This window comes from Halichoeres trimaculatus, unplaced genomic scaffold (assembly GCF_033239565.1).
Source record: "Halichoeres trimaculatus isolate MK-OKI-2021-1 unplaced genomic scaffold, fHalTri1.1 fHalTri1_scaffold_20, whole genome shotgun sequence".
Classification (NCBI taxonomy): domain Eukaryota; kingdom Metazoa; phylum Chordata; class Actinopteri; order Labriformes; family Labridae; genus Halichoeres; species Halichoeres trimaculatus.
Window position 1 is genome coordinate 28,672,535 of NW_027437198.1, and position 25,968 is coordinate 28,698,502.

At 40.2% G+C, this 25,968-nt stretch overlaps 1 protein-coding gene across 1 annotated transcript in view; it reads right to left on the bottom strand.

The window, feature by feature from the left end:
* The window catches only part of LOC141809203 (uncharacterized), a 49,550-nt gene extending 23,794 nt beyond the window's left edge, over window positions 1-25,756 (bottom strand). The window contains exons 1-2 of the mRNA XM_074696099.1: window positions 25,714-25,756; window positions 23,093-23,389 (exon numbers count right to left, since the gene is read on the bottom strand). Coding sequence (XP_074552200.1) covers window positions 23,093-23,389; window positions 25,714-25,756 — 340 coding nt within the window. The remainder of the gene's footprint in view (window positions 1-23,092; window positions 23,390-25,713) is intronic.
* Between the last annotated feature and the right edge of the window lie 212 nt (window positions 25,757-25,968).

A 25,968-nucleotide genomic window follows, 5' to 3' on the forward strand; every position in this document is an offset into this window, starting at 1 on the left:
TTTAGCATCATTGAGCTTCAGATAACTTTGGGCCTTACAACATCCAGCAAATTTGATGCAGATAAAAACAGCAGCTAGTCTTTTATGTTTATCTGGTCTCAATGTAAATTAAATGTAGTTACGAAGTCTGTGGTATAGAAAAAACAAAATCAATGGCATTTAGTCTAATATTATTTAAAAAAGAAATAAAATCAAAATGTCTTGGCTGTAGAAAAATTGATAAGGCAAAACGTTATCGATAGTCAGTAGTGTAAACAGTAAAATGATTGCAAGAATTATAGTAGCGTAAATGTCTCTCTCCTAGATGTCTGCCTGATCATATTCCTCACAGCAAAATGAGATTATCAGCCCCATATCTGTTATTCCTAAATGCTTTGTCTTAGCTTCCTGATTAGGTCAAACAGTACTGAATTGTTGTACAGCACGTCAAAGTCTCTATGGCTAGACCCTGCTAGTTGACGGGTTTAGTAGAGAGAAGACCGACTTGTGTTTTTCTCTGCTGAAAACGATTCCTGTGATTAATTTTGTAGTGATGGTGGACACTGGAGCCTAACTGTCAGACAGAAAAAGGACAGAAGAGCAGAAGAAAGAGAAACAGGAGAGAGATAGCGCACGAGCTGAAGGCTAACACACAAGCTAAAGGCTAAAACACAAGCTAAAGGCTAAAACACAAGCTAAAGGCTAAAACACACAAGCTAAAGGCTAAAACACAAGCTAAAGGCTAAAACACAAGCTGAAAGCTAAAACACAAGCTAAAGGCTAAAACACAGGCTTGAGGCTTAAAGGTCCCATATTCTGCAAAAATCACTTTATTAAGTCTTTTATTGAAAGTTGTGGGTCTTTGTCTTTTCTCCCAGCCCACAAAATGTGATATTTAATGACCAAACCTGTTCTTAGTAGAGCTTGTGAATGTTAAGTCCTGACCAAACGAGCCGTTTGGAATTTCCAGGATTTTGGGGATTTGCTGACATCAGCAATTCCCTTTTTTGACCAATCCGGAGGAAGTCTGACCTGATTGGTCCACCAGAGCAGATACCCCCAAACCCCCTCCCCGCCCACTCCCCTCCCTGCTGCTGCTCCAGCAGCCATCACTGCTCTGTTTTTGGCTGTAAACAGCCACATAGTTCCATGCTCAAGCTTCCCATCTCAGAAGAAGACAGACTAAGAGCTCTAATTTCGTAGACCAGGTGCAAGCGCAGGCGCACCTGCCCTGTGCCGGCCTTCGCTGCGCAGACAGGGAAACCTGCCTCTGAGGCTTTGTTGACGCATGCACACATGTATGCCTGTCACCAAATTACAGCTGCGGAGGATGCGCTCCACTTTGCGCTGTGAATAGACCAGGTTTGAGCTGGCGAGCTATCAGCGCACTTTCTGCACTTTTTTGGCATGAAATTGTCACTGCGCCAACATGAATCTGCTGACACCTCCCCCTGGCGCACCGTCACACCCATCTCTGCGCAGACGGTCTACCAAATTGTCAAATTGGCAGCACACGGCGGTGCGCTGCACGAAATTAACACTGCGCAGGGTGCGCCAGGCTTGCACCCCCTGCGCTGCGCCACAAAATTAGAGCCCCTTGTCTTAATTGTTATAATTTCGTCACTAGTAGTAAAGATCCCGTGTGTTGTTCAAGCATGGTCTCGCTGAACTTATTTTAACAACATGTTGTGGATTGCGTGTTGTTAAAAAGCATCAAATTCTGTCACATGACAGAACATGTCTATAACATTTTTTCCTACCGTCACACCAGGTGTTCTTAACTCAAGTTTTTGTGGTGGTTTAACTCACAGATAAAGTTTTTAATTAGTATCATCGAATCATCCAGTGGTCCTGGTTGATTGTAGGCAGAAATAATAACAATAAAAACTATGGTGATGGCGAATTTCTGTGACTTTCTGTTCCCACTGCTACATCACCAGTCATCTGTGGACCAGTCTGAGCTTTTGGCTCTTGGTCCAGTGTCAGAGTGTCAGAGTGTCAGAGTGTCAGAGTGGGAGCTGGATGAGGAAACACCTGCTGTGGTTAAGATTTCCTGTGTTTTATATAAGCTACAACCATGAGTCCAAAGGGTCCTGGTTTTTTCAACGGTTTTCAGAAGCAAATGCTCTTTGAATGTAATAATAAAACAGTTGTTGGATCGACTTTTGACCCACCACTATTTATGCACTTTATTCTCTTAGTATTTGAAATAGTAGACTTATAAAGTATTAATGAAAAATAAGGAAACAGGAAAAAAATCTCACATTAAATGCAATTTAACTTAAGTTTTTCTGTTAGTTGTGGCTTTAATTTAGGGCATGAAAAACACTGGACTGAAACTTCAGTTTTCATCCAGTGACCACAAACTACATTACCATTTACCCCCGTAGACACCCATGTACAGAGCTATGCCCCCAGTGGAAAACCCGTTTCTGTCTTGGTCTTGATATTATCAACTTTGTTTCTGTCCCATCTCACACAATGAATCTGTAGCAGTCATCAAATTCTACACTTCTGCAATACTTAGTCTGAATCTTACATTTGATGACCCATCATTCTTGAGCCTGGACTCATACTCTGAAAGGTGGTTGACTATTCACACACACAAGTTTGTCTTTTCAATAAAACAAATTTGCAAAAGTTTTCCCATAAATCTGAGAGAGAAAAAAGAAAAAAATATTGTGAAATGGAACTTTAATCTCTTGTGAGTAGAAATACAAATTTAATCACCAACAACTACTTTTGTTGTTGTGGTGCATGTGACAACACAAATTTAAATCTTTACAGTTCAGTTAAATATCACATTCGTCTCCAGTGAACAGACTTTGGATTCTGGTGGTTTTGTGAACGTCTTCCTCTCTTACCAGAACAGTAACTTTTTGCTTTAGTTCAGTGAAGAGTGTTTTTTTTTTTTAGCTGGACACACCGTCCTTCATCTTCAGCTCGATGAGGAGAGGTTTTTGTCATAGGATATATCACTGTGGCCGCTATACCACACAGTGATATACCACGGTGCAAAAACTCCCCCCAGTACACTGACGGTTACAGCTCACTAATACTGCAGCTTTGACTGAAAACTTTTACAAAGATTTGACAAAACTGGGATCTAACTATGTCAAAGGAGTCTGTTCATCTAAAACATCCAACTTAGTTTAGTGACAGAATTTCTCTGGTATGAAACCAAACTTATTTCCTCTGACTGTGAAAGATTACTTGTTCCAATTATTCTATGAGCATTAAAATTAAACTAATTCATAAGCAGAAATTATACTTTTAATAATTTGTGATTGGGATTATTTTAAGACATGCCACCTTTTTTCTTGTTAAATTTTTTTGTTAATTTTTTCTTTCTAGTAACTTTGTGCCTTGGTTCAGTGACAGACAGGTTTTTGTATGACTGTATATCACTGTGCTGCCATCCCATCCACACTGACACACACTCGTACAAAAACCTGTCGGCTGTGGCGCGTCGTCACTGACGTTTATTCACAGTAGTTACAGAAGTTACTGTTTACCAACAGTAGTTACCGTAGTAACCATCAGCTTCCAACACTCAGAGCGGTAACTAATTGCCTTTCTGATGCTTCCAAGGATAATTTTGTCATTTCATGTATCACAGTGGTAGCTACTGCTACTACACTGCAATACAGCTCCTTACAAATACTATGTGTGAGAATAAAAAAGAAAATAAAAAAAAAGATTTATTTCAGCTCATCATAACTACATAAATAAATGTGTATTGAGTTGTTTGTGATAGAATGGAGTGTGTAAGTATTTCTTCAAGTGATAAATTATTTCTACAAACTGGTTTAGTCATTAACACACAGACAGTATCTGAGGATATTTGCTTCTCTTGTTAAAGGAGACAGTATTTTATTGGGTTTTACCCAGAGCACACATTTCACCATCTGTCAATCTCCACAGAACGTGATTTCTCCGGAGAGGTTTTTGTAACAGTGTGAATCACTGTGGGTACCCCCCAGTACACAGTGAGAAACTGCAGTACAAAAACCTGTGCAGTAATGTGACAGAACTGACAAGTCCTTTTCTAATCCACAGAACTTTGTTTTGTTAAAATGAAACTCTCCAGGATTGATTCTCCAGGATTCCTGTAATTTTTTTTTTTAAGCTGGCGGAAAAAAATAAGCTTAATTAAAAATTACACAGAATAAAAGTTTATTTACTATTTTATAAGTTTTTACTTATTTTTGATATTATTACAGTGGATATTTCTGATTTCTTAAACATCTGTAGTAAATTTAAGCTGCATTTTGGCAAAATCCTCAAAACACAAATTCTGTCCATTATAAACAGCTTCTGTGTTGTGGAGCGAATTGTTGACAAAGGGAAAAATGTTGATGAAGAGAAATAGATCTGAGCAAACAAATAACAAATGAACCTAAACCTGGAATTAATTATTTCATCACACAGGAGCATCACTCAGTGCATTTACAACTGTTTTGCATTTTATCCAATCAGATCTTACTCATTTTATTGGCATGAATAACAAAACTGGGAAACATGAAAATATTTTTCAAGTTAACTTTGAAAGGCTACAAATGGAGGTACATGATGGGACAGTTTTATGAATTTATCTTTATTGAAGCAGAGTTACATTGAACAAAAGTGGACCGGTTTTAAAGGCTGACTGGCTTCAGCATCAGAGGAGGTTTTTGTCATTTGGTGGATCACTGTGGTAGCTGTTATATATCACACTGTGACATGACTCCTAACAAAAACTGCACGGTGCACCCTGAGTGTCATGCAAAGTCAATACAGTCAACATTATGTCAACATAATGCTTGGGGGAAATAATTATCATAATAATAAATACAACTTAATTAAAAATTACGCAAAAAAGTATATAAAGGAAATAAAGAGTACAGATGATGAGAGGTGCACAGTAACATTTTTTTTATTATTGATATTATTAAAGTGGATTTTTGTGATTTCTTAATCATGTGCAGTACATTTATGCTGCATTTTGTAAATGCCATAAACCATGACACTGGATTCAAAATCCACTATTTATTTTAGGTCAGTTGTGTTTGCCACCGTTATCAGAAAGAGTTGGACCAAACACTTTTCTCACCTTTCACTGTTACCAGTTTAACAAAGACAAATCCTCAAAATACAAATGTTATCCATTATAAACAGCTTCTGTGTTGTGGAGCGAATTGTTGACAAAGGGAAAAATGTTGATGAAGGGAATTAGATCTGACCTAAATAAACCTTTTTATTTTTATTGAAGCAGAGTTACATTGACCAAACATGGACAGGTTTTAAAGGCTGACTGGCTTCAGCATCAGAGGAGGTTTTTGTCATTTGGTGGATCACTGTGGTAGCTGCTGCTATATCCCACACTGTGACACAACTCCTAACAAAAACTGCACAGTGCACCCTGAGTATCATGCAAAGTCATTACAGCAACGTGATAATCATTTCATTTTTATATAGTTCACATTTTTATAAAGAATTAAAATTTAGTAATGCTGGTGTTGAATGGCTTTGATTAAGTCGTGATTATAACTTTTTTTCTCTGGTTCTCTGAATAACCTGTGGATACTCAGCTCAGAGAAGGACAGGTTTCTGAGCTGCTTTAGCCACCGTGGCTCCACTGACACAGACTCATACAAACCTTTGCCTCATACGGAGCAATCTGACTTTAAATTGATAAGTTTTAAACACAAAGAGGAATTCAGCAAAAAGATGTTTTTTTTCTGTGCCCTACATATTTTTGACAGCTGGACTAACAGTAACTATCTCTGATTGTTAATCATGTTAAATCCCATCTATCAGTCTGTGGTGATGTGAAGTCTGACTGTTGGCTTGGCTGCTGTAATGGCAGTGTTGGAAAGAGGTTTTTGTCACAGGATGTATCACTGTGGCTGTTATAGTAGCACCGTGATATGTCTCCATTCAAAAACTCCACCATGCAACCTCCTCATTACAGCACACACCAACACCTAAACCAGTTATTTATTGATTGATTGATTTTTATTGTTTTCTCTTATTTTTGCTCATTATTTTATATATGTATTTTTTATATAAAATCTATAATTGTGTGAGTATTCTTAAAGGTCCCCTTGCTACAACAAACCATGTAAACATGAGAAACAGGATTTCAAATACTCTGTTAACTTCAACAAAAGAGGTCTCCCAGTTTAAATAAGTCAGGAAACATAACAGTATGAACACATGCTCCATCAGGGTCGTCAGGAAACTTCATTCCCTAAACTTTTTCATGTATGCTATCAAACCTCTATGTGACCAAAGTTATATTTATAAAAAATGTGTCAATTAAATATGTTAATTAGGTCTTCATAGTGGTTTGTATTTTCTTCCCTTGTTTCAGTGGACTGGCTGTGTTTCACTGGACTATACCCAGTGTTCAGCATCTTTAAATGTCCTGTGCTTCTCTGGAGAGGTTTTTGTAACGGTGTGAATCACTGTGGCCACCCCCGTAGTACACAGTGAGAAACTGCAGTACAAAAACCTCCTTTTCTGCCCCACAAACTTTGCTTTGTTAAAATGAAGCTCTTCAAGATAATATTTAACCCCACTTTTTTGTTAATGTTAATTAATTTCTTAATGCTTTAGAAAAAATTATTAAATTATAATAATAAATACAACTTAATTAAAAAATACACAACAAAGTATATGAAGAAAATGAAGAGTGCAGATGATTAGAGGTGCACAGTAACCTTTTTTTTTTTAAATTGATATAATTATAGTGTATTTTTGTGATTTCTTTAACATGCGCAGTACATTTATGCTGCATTTTGTTAATGCCATAAACCATGACACTGAATTAAAAATCCACCATTTTTTAAGTTCAGTTGTGTTTGCCACCGTTATCAGAAAGAGTTGGACCAAACACTTTTCTCACCTTTCACTGTTACCAGTTTAACAAAAACAAAATCCTCAAAACACAAATTCTGTCCATTATAAACAGCTTCTGTGTTTTGGAACAAATTGTTAAAAGAGGGAAAAATGTTGATGAAGGGAATTAGATCTGACCAAAATAAACCTAAACCTGGAATTAATTATTTAATCACACAGGAGCATCACTCAGTGCATTTATAACTGTCTTTCATTTTATCCAATCAGACCTTTTTCAGTTCAATAGCATCATAAATAAAACAAGGTTTTATGAAAATATCTTTTTAAAGTTAACAAATGTAGGTACATGATGGGACAGCTTTATGAATTTATCTTTATTGAAGCAGAGTTACACTGAAGAAAAGTGGACCGGTTTTAAAGGCTGACTGGCTTCAGCATCAGAGGAGGTTTTTGTCATTTGGTGGATCACTGTGGTACCAGCTATATATCACACTGTGACACGACTCCTAACAAAAACTGCACAGTGCACCCTGAGTATCACGCAAAGTCAATACAGCAACATGATAATCATTTCATTTTTATAAATTTCACAGTTTTTCAAAGAATTAAAATTTAATAACTGAAGTATATCAGCTCTTGACAAATAGATAATAATAATGATAATAATAATGATAATAATAATAATAATAATAATAATAATAATATTGATAATAAAAATAATAATCTCCTTTATTTAACCAGGGAGAAAACTCATTGAGATTTAAAACCTCTTTTTCAAAAGTGACCTGGCCAAGACGGCAGCACAATAGAAAATAAAACAAATTGCTGTCACAGATACACACACTACATACAAACAAAAATAGGAATGTATAATTACACAGTGCAGTCACAAGAACCAATTGAGCTAATTTCTCTGTCTTTTATAATCGTTTTAAATTCCCCTGAAGTTACAAGATGCGTCAATTTTAAGTCCTTTTGCTCATCATTCCAGGCAGACGGGGCAGAAAATGTAAAATCTGTTTTGCCCAGTTCAGTTCTTACTCTCTGGACATGCAGCTGTACGGTGTCCTGAGAGCGCAGGCCATATTGGCTGAGGTTTCTACTCATGTGTGAACACAGGTATGTAGGGAGAAGTCCAAGAATAGATTTATAAATGAAAATCAGCCAATGAGAGTGTCTGCGAGCGTACAGAGAGGGACAATGTGCAGTAGCATATAGGGAACAGTGATGGACTTGATAGCTGCAACCAGTAATAAAACGCAGGGCACAGTGATATACAGTATCTAATGTAAAAACTGATTAGAAGCATTCGTACAAAGCAGGTCTCCATAGTCCAACAAGGGTAAAAATGTTGTGGTGATCAAATGTTTTCTGACTTTTAGAGAAAAACACAACTTATTTCTAAACAAGAAACCCAATTTAACTATCAGCTCAGCAGAAAGTTTATCAATGTGCAATTTAACCTGAGCTGAGTCAGGCGAGACTGAACAGTGTCAAAGGCTGACTGAAGGAACTCAAGAGATTTCAGAACTGAGGGAGATGAACAATATATTACAGTATCATCAGCATAGCAGTGGAACACAGTATTAGAGAGTTTATCACAAAGATTATTAACATAAATTGTAAACAGCAGTGGCCCTAATATAGAGCCTTGAGGAACACTCTTTAGATAATAAAAAAAATTGTTTATCTCTATTTGAATTGGTTGCTTATGATTGGCTGGAGTGATGCAAATGAGTCAGCAGTTGAATTTATACATTTGATGGTCAGAAGTTATTATATACTATGTTAAGTTTGCACTAATGTTATAGTGCACTGTGATATGTCCCCAAAAAAATACAAAAACCTGTCCACAACCACCGCTTTCACTGACAAGCCCTCACCTGCACACAGTGTATCAGCGTTTACTTCAGCTAACTCAAACAGTTTAATAATAATAAATAATTCCTCCTCCTCCAGAATTATTAGTGATCCCAGTTTTTGGTAACCATTAATATTTTTTGAATGCTGTAAAAAAAAAAAAAAAAACTTCAGTTAATTAAAACTATGCAGATGATGAAAAATGCTCAGTCACCATTATAATTGTGCTTTCTGTCAGTGTCTGCAAAGAGTTCATTGTGTGTTCAGTTTAACTTTAGAATATGCAATTATCATTTATGCACTTAATTGTGAGTCTATTTTCTATTGTATTTCATTAATGTTTGACAGATAACGATGATCCATACCTTCCCTGTACCTACCACCATCTACCAAATGTGTGACTCAGTGTGTGACTGAACATGTGAAGATACAGAAAATGAAACTCATTTTGAAAGATGATAATAAAAGTAGAGGTTAGCTGTCTTCTTGCTAAGTTTTATGTAATGTATCTGTTTGAGTTTCCTGTGAGGGCTTCATCCCAGCGATCTCAGTCTCTTTGGAAGTTTTGACCCAAACTGTGGAAACTTCTCTGGGACTAAACTATGATTATCTGAAAACTGCACAGAGCAAAAATATACATTCTGCTGTAGTTAAACTGTGTCTCTGCTGTTTCAAACAAAATCAGTGTTGTGCTGACATCTTTTGGCTGAAATGGCCTTACCCCCCCCCCCCCCACACACACACACACACACACACACACACACACACACACACCCTCTCCATCAGTGATATTGTGTCAGATTGTATGTGTGTTGTGTGGTGGTGTTGCTCTTCAGAGTGGGTAAAACACACTTTCTGTTTGTGTAGTTCTAAAACTTAACCACCGGGGTAAAAGTTTCACAGTTTTACTGACATTAATAAAACAAACATCACTCCATGCACTTGCCACTAGATGGCAGTCTGAACTTACTTCTCAGCTTTATGAGGGAGCATGCCTGGGGGAAAAATGCTGATTAGAGGGCGCAGGTTTGCACAGGGTACAGAAATCCTCATTACACTGGCTCCAGGCTCAGCCACGATGTTTGGCACTTCTGACTCTTTACTCTGCTCAGCTCCTCACTCTTTCACTTGCTCTTATCGTTAACTACATCAGAAATCTGACATGACCTCAGACTATTCTCTGTGGAGTCAGTACCTCCCTGTGACAGCAACAAACACTCCTCAGACCTGTTTTTAAACAGCTCTACTTTGTTGCACAGAATCTGTAAAGCTTCTGGCTCCTTCCATTGTGTACTGCCTCGATGATCTACAAACTAAGGTGAACCCTTACATCTTAATATGCTCATTCCTGTATCACCCAAGAGTTTATAACTCTGAAACATACAACAGAGTGTAAAATCACAAAGTGCACAATTTAATTTTTTATTTTTGGTTTCTAATAACCTCATCAAATCTGTATTTTCCTTAGGTCTTTGACAAAACAAACATCAACAAAAAACTTGTTGAGACTTGTTATCAAGGTTTTTGTGTTTCCTCTGTCGACAGCCGGCGTGTCAGATGCTTCATACTTAGACACAAACAACATGCAAACAAACAGTCAAAGTTGAGTCTCGTACTTTGAGGAAGTTTATTTTAAACTTTGACAGTTTCTACAAAGTTTTGCAGTCACAGGTGTGGTCCCATGGGTGCTAACAGAAAGGGGAAGTGGCTCTCGAAGGATGATATGTTTAGCATCACCAGGAAATGAAAGAGCCCTTTGAGTTTAGCTAATAACAGAAGTTAACAACAGGTTAACGTGACGCTGTGTCATTCAGATGTTCTTAGACCTCTGTTCTCCAGGTCAGTGCTGGCAAACCCAAATATTCACTCTCCTCCTCATTTCTAAGTGGATTCAGAGGGAATTGTTGCAGCAGACATAAACTAAAACAGCTTTTTTGTTTCACCAGCACATAACTGAGTGCGTCTCTCCCTGTTTTGTGCATCCTCCAATCAGATCTATTTACTCCCATCTTTTGCGACATGCAGGAAAACACTTCCATGGCTTACACAGTGAGTGAACATGAAGCACAAATAGTTGAAAAGACACGAGAATTTGTTTAAGCGAAGATATGAAGATGTCAAAGCATCAAGAAAAAGTTGATCACGTGTTGCTAACATGTGGCAGAGAAAAGTTGTCGTACTGTCAGCACCAGTTGCAGAAAAATTATGATTTTCAAAAACATCCGTCCTCCTTATCGACTCTTTATCTGTAAAAAAGGCAAAGCAAAGCAGAACATTATTTCACCAGGCAGAAGGTTTGATGCTCTAACTTTTTTTCCATTAAGTTTTTCTTTTCTTCCAACTCATTGACTAAAACAGTATTAATTTGGTCGGCAGGTGATCCTTTCTCAAATTTGTTTAACTAACTGTCCGATACCGATCTTTAATTCACTTTTTTTCTACACATTTAAGTCTGACCCCCCCCCCCTCTCCCACCCCAATAAAAAAAGTGTGTCTGGCATTACCGTTGTTTAGATAACTGACATCTTTCCCACATATTTCCACACTTAAAACTCCTAATTTCATCAGATGATGCACCTAATAAACCTGAAATGCAGAACAGGACCTGTAGTTTACCTTGAACAGGCTGATAATCACGCTATAGAAGAGAGAGGTGATGAAGAGGAATATGAAAGAGGAGGCTGTGGACCACAGGCTGCTGACCTCATCCTCTTCAGTGGCATTTGTCCAGTTCAGGACAAAACTCGTATTTGTCTCTGAAGAAAAATTAAAGAAGAGGAAGGTTTGGGTGGTTAGATGATAGGTGTGAGTGTGTTTGTGTATTAACAAATCATGTTTATCCAGCTTTAGTTCCGTTTTTCTATCTTTGACACTTTATTATTATTATTGTTATTGTTATGTTAAAATTATTGAAATCATACATGAAAATGCATCACACTTTCTTCCATGCAACATTTATTTAAAAAAGACAAAATACTCAGCACACTCAGGCTTTACATACTTTGACAAAGACAGGTTGACAAAACGAGATAAACAGGAAGTTTATCTTTCAGTGACAAAGACTGGCATCAGCAGAGGTTACACACAAACAAAACAGGACGTGGCCACTGAACAGACATTTAAAGCATCATCTTCTGTCAGTCTGTCAGTCATATTCACAGCTACCTAGGTCTTTGGAAACTCCTCGTGACACCATCGAGGCATTGCTCCCAGCAGGCCAAACGTGGCACTTGAACATATGTTTGTTGTTCCACTTGGCCTTGGGTAGGACGTAAACACTCGTGGTTAGGTAGACACCATCCTTCATCCTCTGTAGAGGGAAGTTGATGCCATCAGCGTAGTTGCTCACACCCTGATTGATATCCTCTGTCCAGGCGATGTAGTAGTCCTGCTGTACCGTGTTGGAGACCAGACACACCAGAGTGACCTCATTTGCCTCGTTGATGTCCTCTTCTGTGAGGATATGGATATTCACTTTTGGTGTAGCCCTCCCATCTGAAAGAGACATGTATTTTACCAGGAAATCATCAACAGGATTTCTGTTCAGCTAATATTTACTATGACGTGTGTGTATCTCAGTGGTTATCGTTTTGCCAATGGGTCCCCAGCAGAGAAACAAACCTCCTTTTTGGACTGTCAGCTCTTGAATGATCGGTGTTTCATCGTCTCTTGCAGCTGAACAGCGAACTTTGTTGACTCTGTTCCACTCTGAGAGACTCCTGGTCAGAGTGCTGGTTTTGCTGTGTTGACCACCCTTGGATGTTGATGTAATATCATTGGATGTTACATTGTTTCCATCAGTTTCCCAGGTTATTTTCATGTCATTGACCGTGGCCTGGTCCTGCCCGGTTACAGTGCACTCCAGTTTGGCCCGGTTTTGGCGGAACAGTTCCCTGGGGCTGGGTTGATTCAGTGTCAGTGTGACGGCCGCTGTGGTGAAGACAGGAACATTTCTCAACATCTGGACACTTTTAGCACTTTTTACATGATTACATCCCAAACAGGTTAGGTGGAGTATGAGTAGAGCAGTATATTGTGATGACTGTGTCAGTCTGTCCTGTACCTTTTGAAGCCTTCTGTTTATATACTCTGCCTCTATGCATCACCTCACATGTGTAAACAGCTTTTTTGTCCCAGTCATCATCGTTCACACTCAGGACACTGATGGCTGAAAACACACTTCCAGACGGTGTTGAGGGCCAGTAAATGAGACCATTTTCCTCATTTCCATTTTTCTTCCATTTGACTGAAAGATGTTTTGGAAAGAAGTCTTCAATGGTGCAGATCAGAGCCTTAGAGTCTTCTCTTTGCCTCAGTACCAAGGTTAACTTTGGAGTTGAGGTCACTGTGCAGGGGGAAAAGAAAAGGGATGACAATCAGTTTAATCCAGGGCAATCTGAAATGAGCAAACAGAATTTATTGCTAAAAAGAAGAAATTTACATTTTTTTTAAACACACAATCAAAAACCATAAAACAGAGAAGGCATAAGAGAAGCATAACAGGGTATGACATACATTGCACTGTCACATTCAGGGTGCCTCCAGGATGAGTCAAAGCACAGTGAAAGGACCCCCCAGATTTTGGTACTTGAGCTGAGCTCAGTCCTATAAATCTGTTTTCCTGGACAGCAGCAGAGTATTGAACAGAAGCCAAGCTGGCTCCACTGACGTCTGTCCACTGGAAAGTACTTGTGGGGAAGAAGTTGTGTGCCAAACAACCAACAGTGATTTTATCTCCAGCCTCAGAGTCACATTGAACCACTGGAAACAGAGTCGGTGTTGGCACAGGTCCTTTAAGGGAGAGAAATGCTCAGTATGACATCGGCAGAAATACAATAATGTCCATCAACACTATTTTTATAACAAAATATATTCAGATCCTTCATTATTTTTCATCCAATTAATGCAATTGACCTTTTTTTTAATTTTTTTTTTTTTACAGTTTTACTTATTTAGGACCAAAAAATAGAAACACAAATGCTATAATTGCCATATATATATATATATATATATATATATATATATATATATATATATATATATATATATATATATATATATTAGTGCTGGGCAAGTTTACGCGTTATTTTCGCATTAACCCGTCAATCTATTAACGCCGTTGAATATTTTATCACACATTAGTGCATGTTGCTCACATGCTTTTATTTTGTAAATGTCTGTTGCTTCTCTAAATAAAGCGTGAATGCAGAACGATATCAGATTTTTTCAGTGGGAGTCCGTTTATTTGTGTTTTTGGTCAAGTAAAATATGGCCCCGTCTGAGTGCAGAGGAAACCGGCAGAGGAGCAGGGAGGGGGTGTTTGGTGTGAGCGCTCTGGGCTTCTGCTGCACAAAAACACTGCTGTAGGGGTAATTTCTGCCCTAAACCTTGTGATAGGACCCAACTTGCTCCACCCCGGAGGATCACTTTAATGCCCTGACAGTGGCAATAAGCTTTAATTTTTTATTTTCATTTTGTAAATTTGATTTGCACTAAATATGTGACTTAACTATTACTGTATAACAAGTACTGATTTAGTGTTTTCATGACAGATGTTATGGCACTTTCACAATGTGATTAATTATGATTAATCAGGGAAATCATGCGATTAATTACAATTAAAAGTTTTAATCGTTGCTCATATATATATTTATAAGAAGTACCATGGGTAACGTCAAATTGCATATCCTTTTTAAACTGCATCAACTCAAATATAATTAAATCTTTCTTTTTATGAAGAAGGTTTTTTTATTATCATTATATTTTGGAAATTTACGAATAAACATGAAATTATAATGAAATAAAACATAAACATTATAATTACACAGATCTCTTTATTAGTGCTGAAATAAAAAAAAAATTCACGGCTAAGATGGTTCAATGAAAACTTACATTGTTTTTGATTTTTTGTATATATATATATATATATATATATATATATATATATATAAACTTAAAACTCTAACCAGCAGTTGAACCTGTAGTGTAGAGTCAGTTCTCCTGGTATTACAAAAATAATTTAAGTACATATTGGTTTCATACTTTGTGTAATGTGTTTGACTTTGCTATAATTTTTCTGTTAAATTAACACATTGTGACATAAAAGTCAAGCACATAGCATTACGAGGTTTTTAACTACAGCCCTCCTTTCTAGGAATGGAGTGAAATTAGTATTGACAGAGTTCAGGAAAAGTAAAAAGTACTGGAGGAATGCAGCAGTGACTATCCCAGTATGTTATATTAAAAATGTATGAATAAAAACAACGTTTTCTCTTAAGCAGTGTCTATTTGGACCATTTTAAAAATCTCTAAGAAAAACATTTTACTGACGAGAACATTCTCTTTTTTCTAGTTTGGAGAGTTGATTTGAGTTTAACTTTTCCAAATCAGAAATAACTTGAAATGGACTTTAAAGTTAGAGAAAGTTTTTAAACATGACTTACCTGAAGTGACTGTGACTGAAGTCCCTTTACCCCAGAGGTCAAAGTAATCACTGTGCTACAGTCCAACACAATGCTCTAACAAAAACCTGAAGCACCAGAAAAAAAGCCTCATTAAAGGTTTTAAAACCACCAGGTCCTTTCATCGTCAAACACCTGTGTCATTTGACAAGTCTGAGCTGATTTTAACTTCAAAAAAAGGTTTAAAGTTGAGTTTGACTCAAAGCAGCCTTTACATACACGAACAACCTCGGACTCTACAAATGTTAAAATATGTCCTGTAACTTCAAACCTGTGGATTAAAATCCTTTGAACAATATTTACCTCATGTTGCAAACAGACACTTTTTATCCTTTCCCCTTTTTGTCCATCACCTGGAGCGTAAAGTCACAGATTATTGCTCTCAGGTTTTTGTATGGCTCCTTACCACTGTGGCCACCCCATAAATCCCACCGTGACACACCTTCATACAAAAACCATCAGCGTTTCCTACGACAGAGAGGAAGACCACCCTGTATCATCAATGAGCAAGTCACTCCAAACTTCCATTTCTTTATCTTTCCAGTTTACAAGTTTTTTAAAGTGTTCATCTTTTTTTTTTTTTTTTTTTTTACATTTTATTATAACTCGTCATTAAAATCCAATGGCTGTTGTAAGGTTATGTGTGAAATGTTTGAAGTTATGATTTGATTTAATGAAAGTCTTCAGCGTCTCTAGGTGGGGTTTAGCAGAGTTAACATGTATGACAAACATCTGTGACCTACCATAAACTTTGACATCAAAATTTGCCTTAATGGTTTCATGTTTTTCTATCATTTTAGAACAATATGGATTAATCCTTTAAAAACTTTACAAAGTCTAGTTTAATACTTTCAAATTAAGAATTAGAATGAGGTGTCTCCCAGCTCACACATGATCCATTATAGAGACGACAGTACAGTTTTAAACTGCCAACAGCTGATTTTTGTGTGTGTATCCAGACAGATCTTGTTGCCAGCTTTAATGTGCAGTTGAGGCTGGGATCAGTTTTTCAGTGAGGGGTATGTGCAGCTTTAGTTTTCCTGTGGCTGATAGATAAAAATGGTGTTGGAAACAGTACTGAGGATGAGCTAAAGAAAACGCTCTTTCACAGGCTCCTACCTGAGACAGTGACAGCTGGAGGGTTTGTGTGGTTAGTGTGCAGCTCTCTGGCTTCCTGAGTCGCTGTGGGGCTCTGGCACAGTAATAAACAGCAGAGTCCTCAGCTGTCAGGCTGTTCATCTGCAGATAGACCTGGTCCACGTCGTTGTCTCTGGAAATGGTGAAGCGATCTCTGACTGATGTGGAATAAGCTTTGGTGCTTCCACTCGGAGCAGAAATAAAAGAAACCCATTCCAGCCCTTTTCCTTCAGCTTGTCTGATCCAACCAACAGCAGCGTCACCGTCAGATATCCCTGAGTATGTACAGGTGAGTTTGTGGGAGTCTCCGGGCTGCTTCACCACAGGCTGAGACTGAGTCAAGGACTGACTGCAAACCACTGGAAGAAAAGAAAACAGACTGATCAGGACAGAGACAAAACTCAACACTGAAAATATCAAGAGCCTCTGAAATCTTACCAGAAACAGACGACAGCACGAGACACATCATCCATGTGGGTGACGTCATGGTAGAAATGTGTGTGACTGGTCGGCAGACTGGTGCCCTGAGTTTGCAGAGAGATTATTAAGGATGGAAGAGATGATAGTTTGCATTGACTCCACCTCTCAGAGCTGAAATCAAACATGAAAGGCAAAAAAAGGCCTCAACTGGTTTTACACAGATGGGTTCATTCAAGTGATCCTCTGGGATGGAACAAGTTGGGTCCTCTCACAAGGTTTAGGGCAGAAATTACCCCTACAGCAGTGTTTTTGTGCAGCAGAAGCCCAGAGCGCTCGGACCAAACACCCCCTCCCTGCTCCTCTGCCGGTTTCCTCTGCACTCAGACGGGGCCATATTTTACTGACCAAAAACACAAAGACTTTTGCCACAGAGCAAAAGTCACTCACGACTGATGTAACGGAGATGTGATCTGGCCTGGGGGGTATGACGTGGCCTGGGCCAATAATGGAGTCTTTCCAAAGTGAGGGGACCTTATGAAGCTGGAGGGAAATTGAAAAAATAAAAGTAAATATGTCTACCAGCTGGTTCAGAGTGTTCGTGCACGTGTTTCAGAGCGTGTCTTTGTCCTTTGGGTCTCCTGTTGTTTGCTGCCACCTGCAGGTTTTTGAGAGGAGTTACTCTGGGGAGTTTTTGTACAGTGTGTGTGTTGACATGGATCAGTGTGTCTCTGGCGCAGTAATACACAGCTGAGTCCTGTGGCTGTAAGCTGGACAGTCTCAGATACACCGTGCTGCTGCTGTCCTCTCTGCTGACTTCAAGCCGTCCTCGCACGCTGCTGGAATAAGTGTTTCTGCTGGGATCAGAGTAGCTGCTCCCCATCCACTCCAGAGCTTTCCCTGCAGGTTGTCTGATCCAGCTCATAACACAGCAGCTAAAAGTGAAGCCGGATCCCCGGCAGGAGAGACTGAGGGTCTCCCCTGGCCTCTTCACCACTGAGCTGGGAGGAACGGACTCCATTCTCTGACCCGTGAAACCTGAAGAGAGAAAGCAGAGAGGAACCAAAGCAGAAAGTCAGAGAGCCGTGCTGGACCCTTTTCTTCAAAAACCTTTGAGAAATGTCAACTAACAGGGCAGAGAGACAGCAGCCAGAAGGAGAGTGAGAGTCTTCATCATCCTGAGCTCCAGATGTGACCGCTGATGCTCCACACAGACAGCTTCAGCAGGACACAAGTACTCTGAAGATTTGCATCAGGACGACGTGGGAGGAGCTCCTGAACAAAACTGTCTTATAATCAAATGAAGCACTGTGGTGAGGTTGAGTGTCTGCACTGGGCACACCTCAAAAATACATACCGTGTTTTACGCACTATAAGGTGCTTCGGAGTATAAGACCCACCTTCAATGACTGGCCTGTTTGAAAACTGTTTTCATATTTAGGGCGCGCCGCATTATAAGGTGCATAGAAGCTACAGTAGTGGCTGGAGTTGCGTTATGCATCCACTAGATGGAGCTGCGCTAAAGGGAATGTCAACAAAACAGTCAATAAGTCAGTCAAACTCAGGCTACATCCACACGGAGCCGCACATTTTCCTATCCAACTATTTTCTGTGCCGTTTTCAAAAAGAGCATGCTGCAAAGACGAAGCCGTGTCTGCCGTCCACAAAAGCCGTTTCCAGAGATCAGTTCACATGCCAGAGCTCTGGGGGGCGCTGTGTTCCTGTAACAATTAACAAGAGAAGAAGCCCAGTCCTGCCTGTGAGCTAACGTTAGCACTTAGCAGAATTCTTTTTACCAGTTCTTACCACTGTTACTTTGGCCACGCCCCCTGACCACAGCAGCCATGATTAATCAATATCATACCATGGTCAGTGAGAATCCCAATGTCAGCTGTGCTTTAGATTGGTCTAATGCTCGCCAGTTAACAGTTAGTTCGCCAAGTTAAATCACCATTGTATCACTCCGCTGTGCGTGTTACCATAGCAACGCGTCACACACATTTCAACAGGTGAGGATAACACAGAGCGCTGAAATATGGATTTTTAAGTCAATTTCAACATTTTTGGACCAAACAAAACAACAGATGGAACAAAAACAGAACAAGCTCGGCAACGTTACAAGCAGGAAACATCAGAAGAGCTCAACAAGACTGAAAAGGAAAAAGATGAAGAGAACACAAAAAAAGTGACAAAATGGGCTGTTACAGTTTTAAGAGAGTATTTAAGGTGGAAAGGAAGAGATGCTGAGTTGATTTGTCAGCTGCTGAACTAAACACTATTCTAAGAGAGTTTGACGCATCAGTGCAGACTCAAACTGGGAATAGTTCCTATATTAGTTATATATATATTAGTTTACAGCAATGACTCATTATTTCTTTTAAAGTTTACAGTTTGTGTGACCAAGGTTTAAGCAGATTAAACTACTCTGAAGCGTGCGTTAGACCGTTCTAAGGCACGACGTGGAGTGGGAACACCACCACGCGCAGCAGAGTGGGAACACCACCACGCGCAGCAGAGTGGGAACACACCACGCGCAGCAGAGTGGGAACACCACCACGCGCAGCAGAGTGGGAACACACCACGCGCAGCAGAGTGGGAACACCACCACGCGCGGCAGAGTGGGAACACCACCACGCGCAGCAGAGTGGGAACACCACCACGCGCAGCAGAGTGGGAACACACCACGCGCAGCAGAGTGGTGTTACCGTGGAGTGCCTTACTTAATCCATATATAAGCATCAGATTATAAGGCACACTGTTGGCTTTGGAGAAAACTGAAGGCTTTCAGGTACGCCTAACCCTAACCCTACGGTAAAAAAATCAACTCTGAAATATTGTGAAATACTTCCAATTGAACATGTGTTTAAGGTGTTATCAAAACCCACATTAAGTTTGTATAGTATGTGTAAGCTATCACATTCTGTTTCATGTGTTTAGTTTGAACAGCGTCTCCACTATCAGAGAGCACACTGTTCAATGACTATGATCACTGACTGATTAAACATGTGCATTGACGTTTTATCCCCTGATGAAGACTTCAAATTTCAGATGATTTTTCAGACACACCTGAATCAGTGATATGCATTTTAACAAAGATATGATGAAGCGAAGGTTTGTTAAAATGCATAAATACTTTCAAATAGACCTAACTCCAGCTATTCTTTAAAACTTTCCATGAGAAAAATCAAATTTCTCTAAAATTCTTTATTTTTGGGTGTATCTGTTTTTCTCTAACCAAACACTGAGCTGATAATATGAGGGCTCCTCCTCTGCTGGCTGCGTGTCACAGGTGTTCAGGCTCTGAGGGCTTTTTGTTCAGCTCTACAGATGGTTTGTGTGGCTGTGGGTCTCCGTACACAGTAATACACAGCAGAGTCCTCAGGCTGCAGGTTCTGTCCTGTCAGAGTCACTCTTCCTGCTGAAGTGTCTCTGCTGTAGCTGAACTTGGTCTTCAGAGCATTATTTTGGTAAAAGCTGCCACTGCTTCCCCCCCACTGGTGAGAAATCCAGTCCATTGGTCTCCCTCGGCCCTGTCTGATCCATCCTGTAGCATAGCTGCTATCAGTCAGAGAGTAACCAGAGACCTGACAGGTGATGGTCAGAGACTGTCCAGGCTGAACAACCTTTGAGTCTGGCTGGATGAGATCAAGACTGCTCACACCTGTGGAAAGACAAAGCAGCATCATCTCCATCCTTCATGTCATGATTGAGTGAATCTGCAGAGATGATGAGTTTGAAAGCTCCTCACAGGATCCAGCAGCCAGCAGCAGCAGCAGAGCCACAGAGAACATGGTTGGTGTTGAAGCTGAGCTGATGGGAGTCCTCCTCTCCAAGGTGGAGCATTTATAATGTGCCTGGAGGATGGGTGGAGAGTGTGCAGCCCTTTGGCAATTTGCATTTTACACATTTGAGGAAAACGTAATGAATGTAAAACAAAGGAATAACTGATTAGCCCCCCCTCACCCCAGCACCCCATCATCATAAACACCCAAAAAGTTGAGACAGTAGACACTTTCAAATATCTGGGAATAACTCTGGACAAAAAACTCAACTTTGATCAACACATCACGGACATTCAATAACGTAGCCAACAAAAACTGTCAGCCATCCGGAAACTTAAAGGACTCTATGTGGCACCTCACCTCCTGCTGTTACTCTATCGAAGTATCATCCAGCCCATCCTTCTGTACTGCTCCACCTGTTTCTACACCATGCTCTCTGTCACCAACTGGGCCAAACTCACAGGCATAACAAACACAGCAGCGAAAATCATTGGTCTACCCATTCCCAACCTCACAGAATTAAATAACAGGTCCATCACTCGGTTAGCAAACACCATAGTACAGGATATCACCCACCCACTGAACCAATACATTATACCGCTACCCTCAGGGCGCAGGTACAGAACAAACAAGTTCAGAAGGGCTCGCCTGGGGAGAAGCCTGATCCCCTCAGCCATAGCTGCCTTGAACAACAGGCCCCGCTGACCATCCGCAGCTCATATTGTATTGTATTGTATGTCCTTGTCCTGCACTGCTATGGCGACTGTATGATGTCCTTTGTTGTTGCTGTTGTCTGTTGAGGTGCAATGTTGCTGTAATTGTTGTCTCTCTGTAATGTACAGTCAGTGTAAATGAATTTCCTTTCTGGGGACCAATAAATCTAAATCTGAAGCTGTAATGATCCTAAAGAGAAAGAGACTGAGTCAAAAACAGATGAAAGATGTTGCTCAGTATTTTTCCTTTATCATGTGTTTTGTTTTCTACCTTTGTTTGTATTTTTTAGAAGAAGAACAAAAAAGTTGAATCAAGGATCAGAGTTGGTGTTAGAGCTGCATTTACTGTGAATCTAGGTCTAAAATGTTGCGCATGTATTATGGTTCAGCAGTCTGTACCTTATTTGCAAATGATCACTGGTTCAAAAACATGTTTTTGCTGTTTTTGGCTAAAAGGTGAAATAGATCAATGTAGAAACTCTGTTTAAAGTAAACAGTGTTTGAGGTATACATTGATACAAAAATGGAGCTTTGTGGATTGTTTTTTCAAATATGTTTCTTAAGGACTCATAACTCTCAAAGGATGTGTCATTAGAGTCAAACTGAGTGGTTCAGGTTTTAGTGCAGCTGCTCAGCCAGCTCCAGTCACTGTGTGTCTCTGGCACAATAATAAACAGCAGAATCTTCAGTCTTCAGACTGTTCATCTGCAGATACAGCTGCTGTAGGCTGTTGTCTCTGGAGATGGTGAACCGGCCTTTCACTGACGCTGAGTAGTAGATGTGGCTACTGTCATAGATAGCAGCGATCCACTCCAGACCTTTTCCAGGAGCCTGTCTGATCCAGGCCATATAGTAGTCTCTGAATGTGAATCCAGAGGCTGTACAGGTCAGTGTGTGGGACTGTCCAGGACTTTTAACCTCTGGTCCAGATTGATCCAGAGTCTGAGCATCAACACCTGAAAAGAAGATGGAAAGAAGTGAATGAAGATGTTGAATCCATTCCCAGCTTTGATGGTCTAAGATCAGTGATTGTGTTCACCTGCCCAGCAGACAGTTAGAAGCAGCAGTCCTGTCCTATAGTCCATCATGGTAAACTGTGTGTCCACTGTCCTCTGTCCTCCTCTCTGCACTCACACAAGTAGAGGAGGAACACCTCACACTTTGCATTGACTCCTCCTTTAAATGATGTAAATCAGTGTGAACTTGTGTGGTTCAGCCTTAAATTTCCATATTTGATTATTTTGTCTGTTTCCTGCAGAATTGTCTTTCAATAGAGCACAACAACTTTATATTTTTGACTCAATGGGTTTTCTATTCGTTACCTTTTTACTGAAACTTCATATTTCCTTCCTGCACTTTGTTCAGTGTTTCTGTGTTTAATCTGATTTTTGTATTTTCCAAGAACTGACACTAGGAAACCATAGATAGAAAGTCAGACTGTTATCCTTTAATCATCCATGGTCTGAGAGCGCCACCTCTGGTGGCTTGAAGTAACAAAAGTTGAGAGAGGATCAGTTTCCCAGAGGGACTGCATTGTTTCAGCAGCAGTTAAACCTGCACAGGTGAGAAACTCAGAAAGCGTCTCGTTCTCAGAGCAAGAAGCAAAAGTTAAAAAGACCTCAGACTGTGCTGCAAGGCAAACAGGTCCACAGTTCATATGATGGAGGCTCTAACTTTGCTGAATTCACCTCTGTGACTCACTTATAAGCTTTAATACAAGGAGCCAACAGGACCAGTACATAGCAGAGATAAAACACAATCTGAAGAGTGAATCAGTCGTTCTCTTCAGGGAGGTTTGATCACAACAACTGTAAATGAGCAGTGAGTGATTGGGTGTTCAGTTTTTGTAAATACAGGAAGTAGTTTTTGTGTGACTCTCCTGTTGTTGTCTGTCTCTGTGTGTCTCTGGCACAGTAATACACAGCAGAGTCTTCAGGCTGCAGGTTCTGTCCGTTTAGAGTCACTGTTCTACTGGAGGAGTCCACATCGATGCCAAACTTGGCCCTTAGCGAATCTTTGAAGCGAGTCACTGTTGTGGATCTCATCCCAATCCACTCCAGTCCTCCTCCTGCAGGCTGTCTGATCCAGGCTGACCGATAGCTGCTCACAGAGTAAGAGACCTGACAGGTGATGGTCAGACGTTGACCTGGCTGCACAGTCACAGAGGCTGGCTGAGCCAACTGTTCACACTTCACACCTGTTGAAAAAGAGAAGATGTTTGGTAGCAAATGATGGAGTTAAAGTGTCAAAGAAGAAGTGTTGACTTTGACAGATCCAGACAGACTCACATCCAGCTGCCAGCAGCAGCAGCAGCAGCAGAGCTACAGAAAACATGCTTTATGTTGAAGGGGATGAGCTGTGAACTCCACTGACAGCCTGATGACAAGTTTTTATAGCTGAGCAACAAGGAAGCTCTCTGAGTTTGCATACAGTCAGACACATGAAGCATCAGGGATGGACTGACTGGAGACAACACAGGACTCTGTTCACTGCTTTGATTTCTGCAGAGAGGAAACATGAGCTGAAATCATCTCTGATCTATGGATAATTTATTTCTCTGATGGTTTATTCCAATGTAGCTTTAAATGTAGAATGTCTGATTGAAACACCCTTTGACTTTCCTTTTGTCTGTAGAGTGTTTGTCACTAGATTAAACTTTCTGACACTCAGGTCAAATGTAATATTTAAACTCTGTCATGTGTGGCTCTTGAACAATCATGATCAATACTTTTTTGGGTATTTATTTTTTATTACATAACAAACTAAATGAAGGGCATTGCAGAACACTGTTGATGAACAGCTGAAAGGAACAAGAGCAACAGAACTGTTACTGTATGTGGTTGATATAAACAGTATTTTCCAGCAAGTGAGAAGAAACAGATGTAAAGCCTTCATTATGTGAAATATGATCAGTGAGCACCTTCTGTTTCCATTGAAAATTAAAGCATGATGATAAGTTAACAGGAAATACTGAGTGGCAGCAGTCAGGGTCATGTAGGTGTTAAACTGAGCTGCTGGTTAACAAAGGACTCATTGTTTGTTAGTTCGATATAAACAGTTTCATGTTTTAGGTCAAATAACATTAGATATTCATCTACAGATAAATATCTAAGTGATGCATGTTGTTTGTTGATGTAAACTCTGAAACTATCCATGCTTGTGTTGTTCCAGTGTGGAGTTGAAGTGGTTCAGGTTTTAGTGCAGCTGCTCAGCCAGCTCCAGTCACTGTGTGTCTCTGGCACAATAATAAACAGCAGAATCTTCAGTCTTCAGACTGTTCATCTGCAGATACAGCTGCTGTTGGCTGTTGTCTCTGGAGATGGTGAACCGGCCTTTCACTGACGCTGAGTAGTAGGTGCTACCACCATTGCTGTTGATATACGCGAGCCACTCCAGACCTTTTCCAGGAGCCTGTCTGATCCAGCTCATCCAGTAGCCACTAAAATCCAATCTAGAGGCTGTACAGGTCAGTGTGTGGGACTGTCCAGGACTTTTAACCTCTGGTCCAGATTGATCCAGAGTCTGAGCATCAACACCTGAAAAGAAGATGGAAAGAAGTGAATGAAGATGTTGAATCCATTCCCAGCTTTGATGGTCTAAGATCAGTGATTGTGTTCACCTGCCCAGCAGACAGTTAGAAGCAGCAGTCCTGTCCTATAGTCCATCATGGTAAACTGTGTGTCCACTGTCCTCTGTCCTCCTCTCTGCACTCACACAAGTAGAGGAGGAACACCTCACTCTTTGCATTGACTCCTCCTCTCCTTTGAGATTTGACTATGATTTCTGCTCCTGTTTGGTGAATTTATAGTCAAGTTATATCAACCATGATTTTTGAACATTTGTTTTCTTAAAATGATATAATTTACATTTGAAACCATAGAAAAACCTGTGAGGTGTGAAACTTCTATCTGCTCTGGTTCTACTAAAATCAGCCTGAGCAGCGTCTGGTGAACAGCTCATAATAATGCTCCTTGTTTTCTCAGTCTGTGTTCCTGAATCTGTTTCCTCTCTGACACTGAGCTGCTCTTATTCTCATTCATGGTCTGAGGGCTCCTCCTCTGGTGGCTCCATGTCTCAGGTGTTCAGGCTCTGAGGGCTTTTTGTTCAGCTCTACAGATGGTTTGTGTGGTTGTGTGTCTCTGGCACAGTAATACACAGCAGAGTCTTCAGGCTGCAGGTTCTGTCCGTTCAGAGTCAGAGTGTTTCTGGAGGAGTCCAAGTCCATACTGAACTTGGTCTTCAAGGATTCTTTGACAAATGTGGCGTGTCCTACATGTCCACTAGATAACCACTCCAGTCCTCCTCCTGCAGGCTGTCTGATCCAGGCTGACCGATAGCTGCTCACAGAGTAAGAGACCTGACAGGTGACGGTCAGAGACTGTCCAGGCTGAACAACCTTTGAGTCTGGCTGGATGAGATCAAGACTGCTCACACCTGTGGAAAGACAAAGCAGCATCATCTCCATCCTTCATGTCATGATTGAGTGAATCTGCAGAGATGATGAGTTTGAAAGCTCCTCACAGGATCCAGCAGCCAGCAGCAGCAGCAGAGCCACAGAGAACATGGTTGGTGTTGAAGCTGAGCTGATGGGAATCCTCCTCTCCAAGGTGGAGCATTTATAATGTGCCTGGAGGATGGGTGGAGAGTGTGCAGCCCTTTGGCAATTTGCATTTTACACATTTGAGGAAAACGTTTGATAAGTGACATCAAGAGTGAAGCCATAACCATCTTAAAGAGAAAGAGACTGAGTCAAAAACAGACTGAAGATGATCAAAG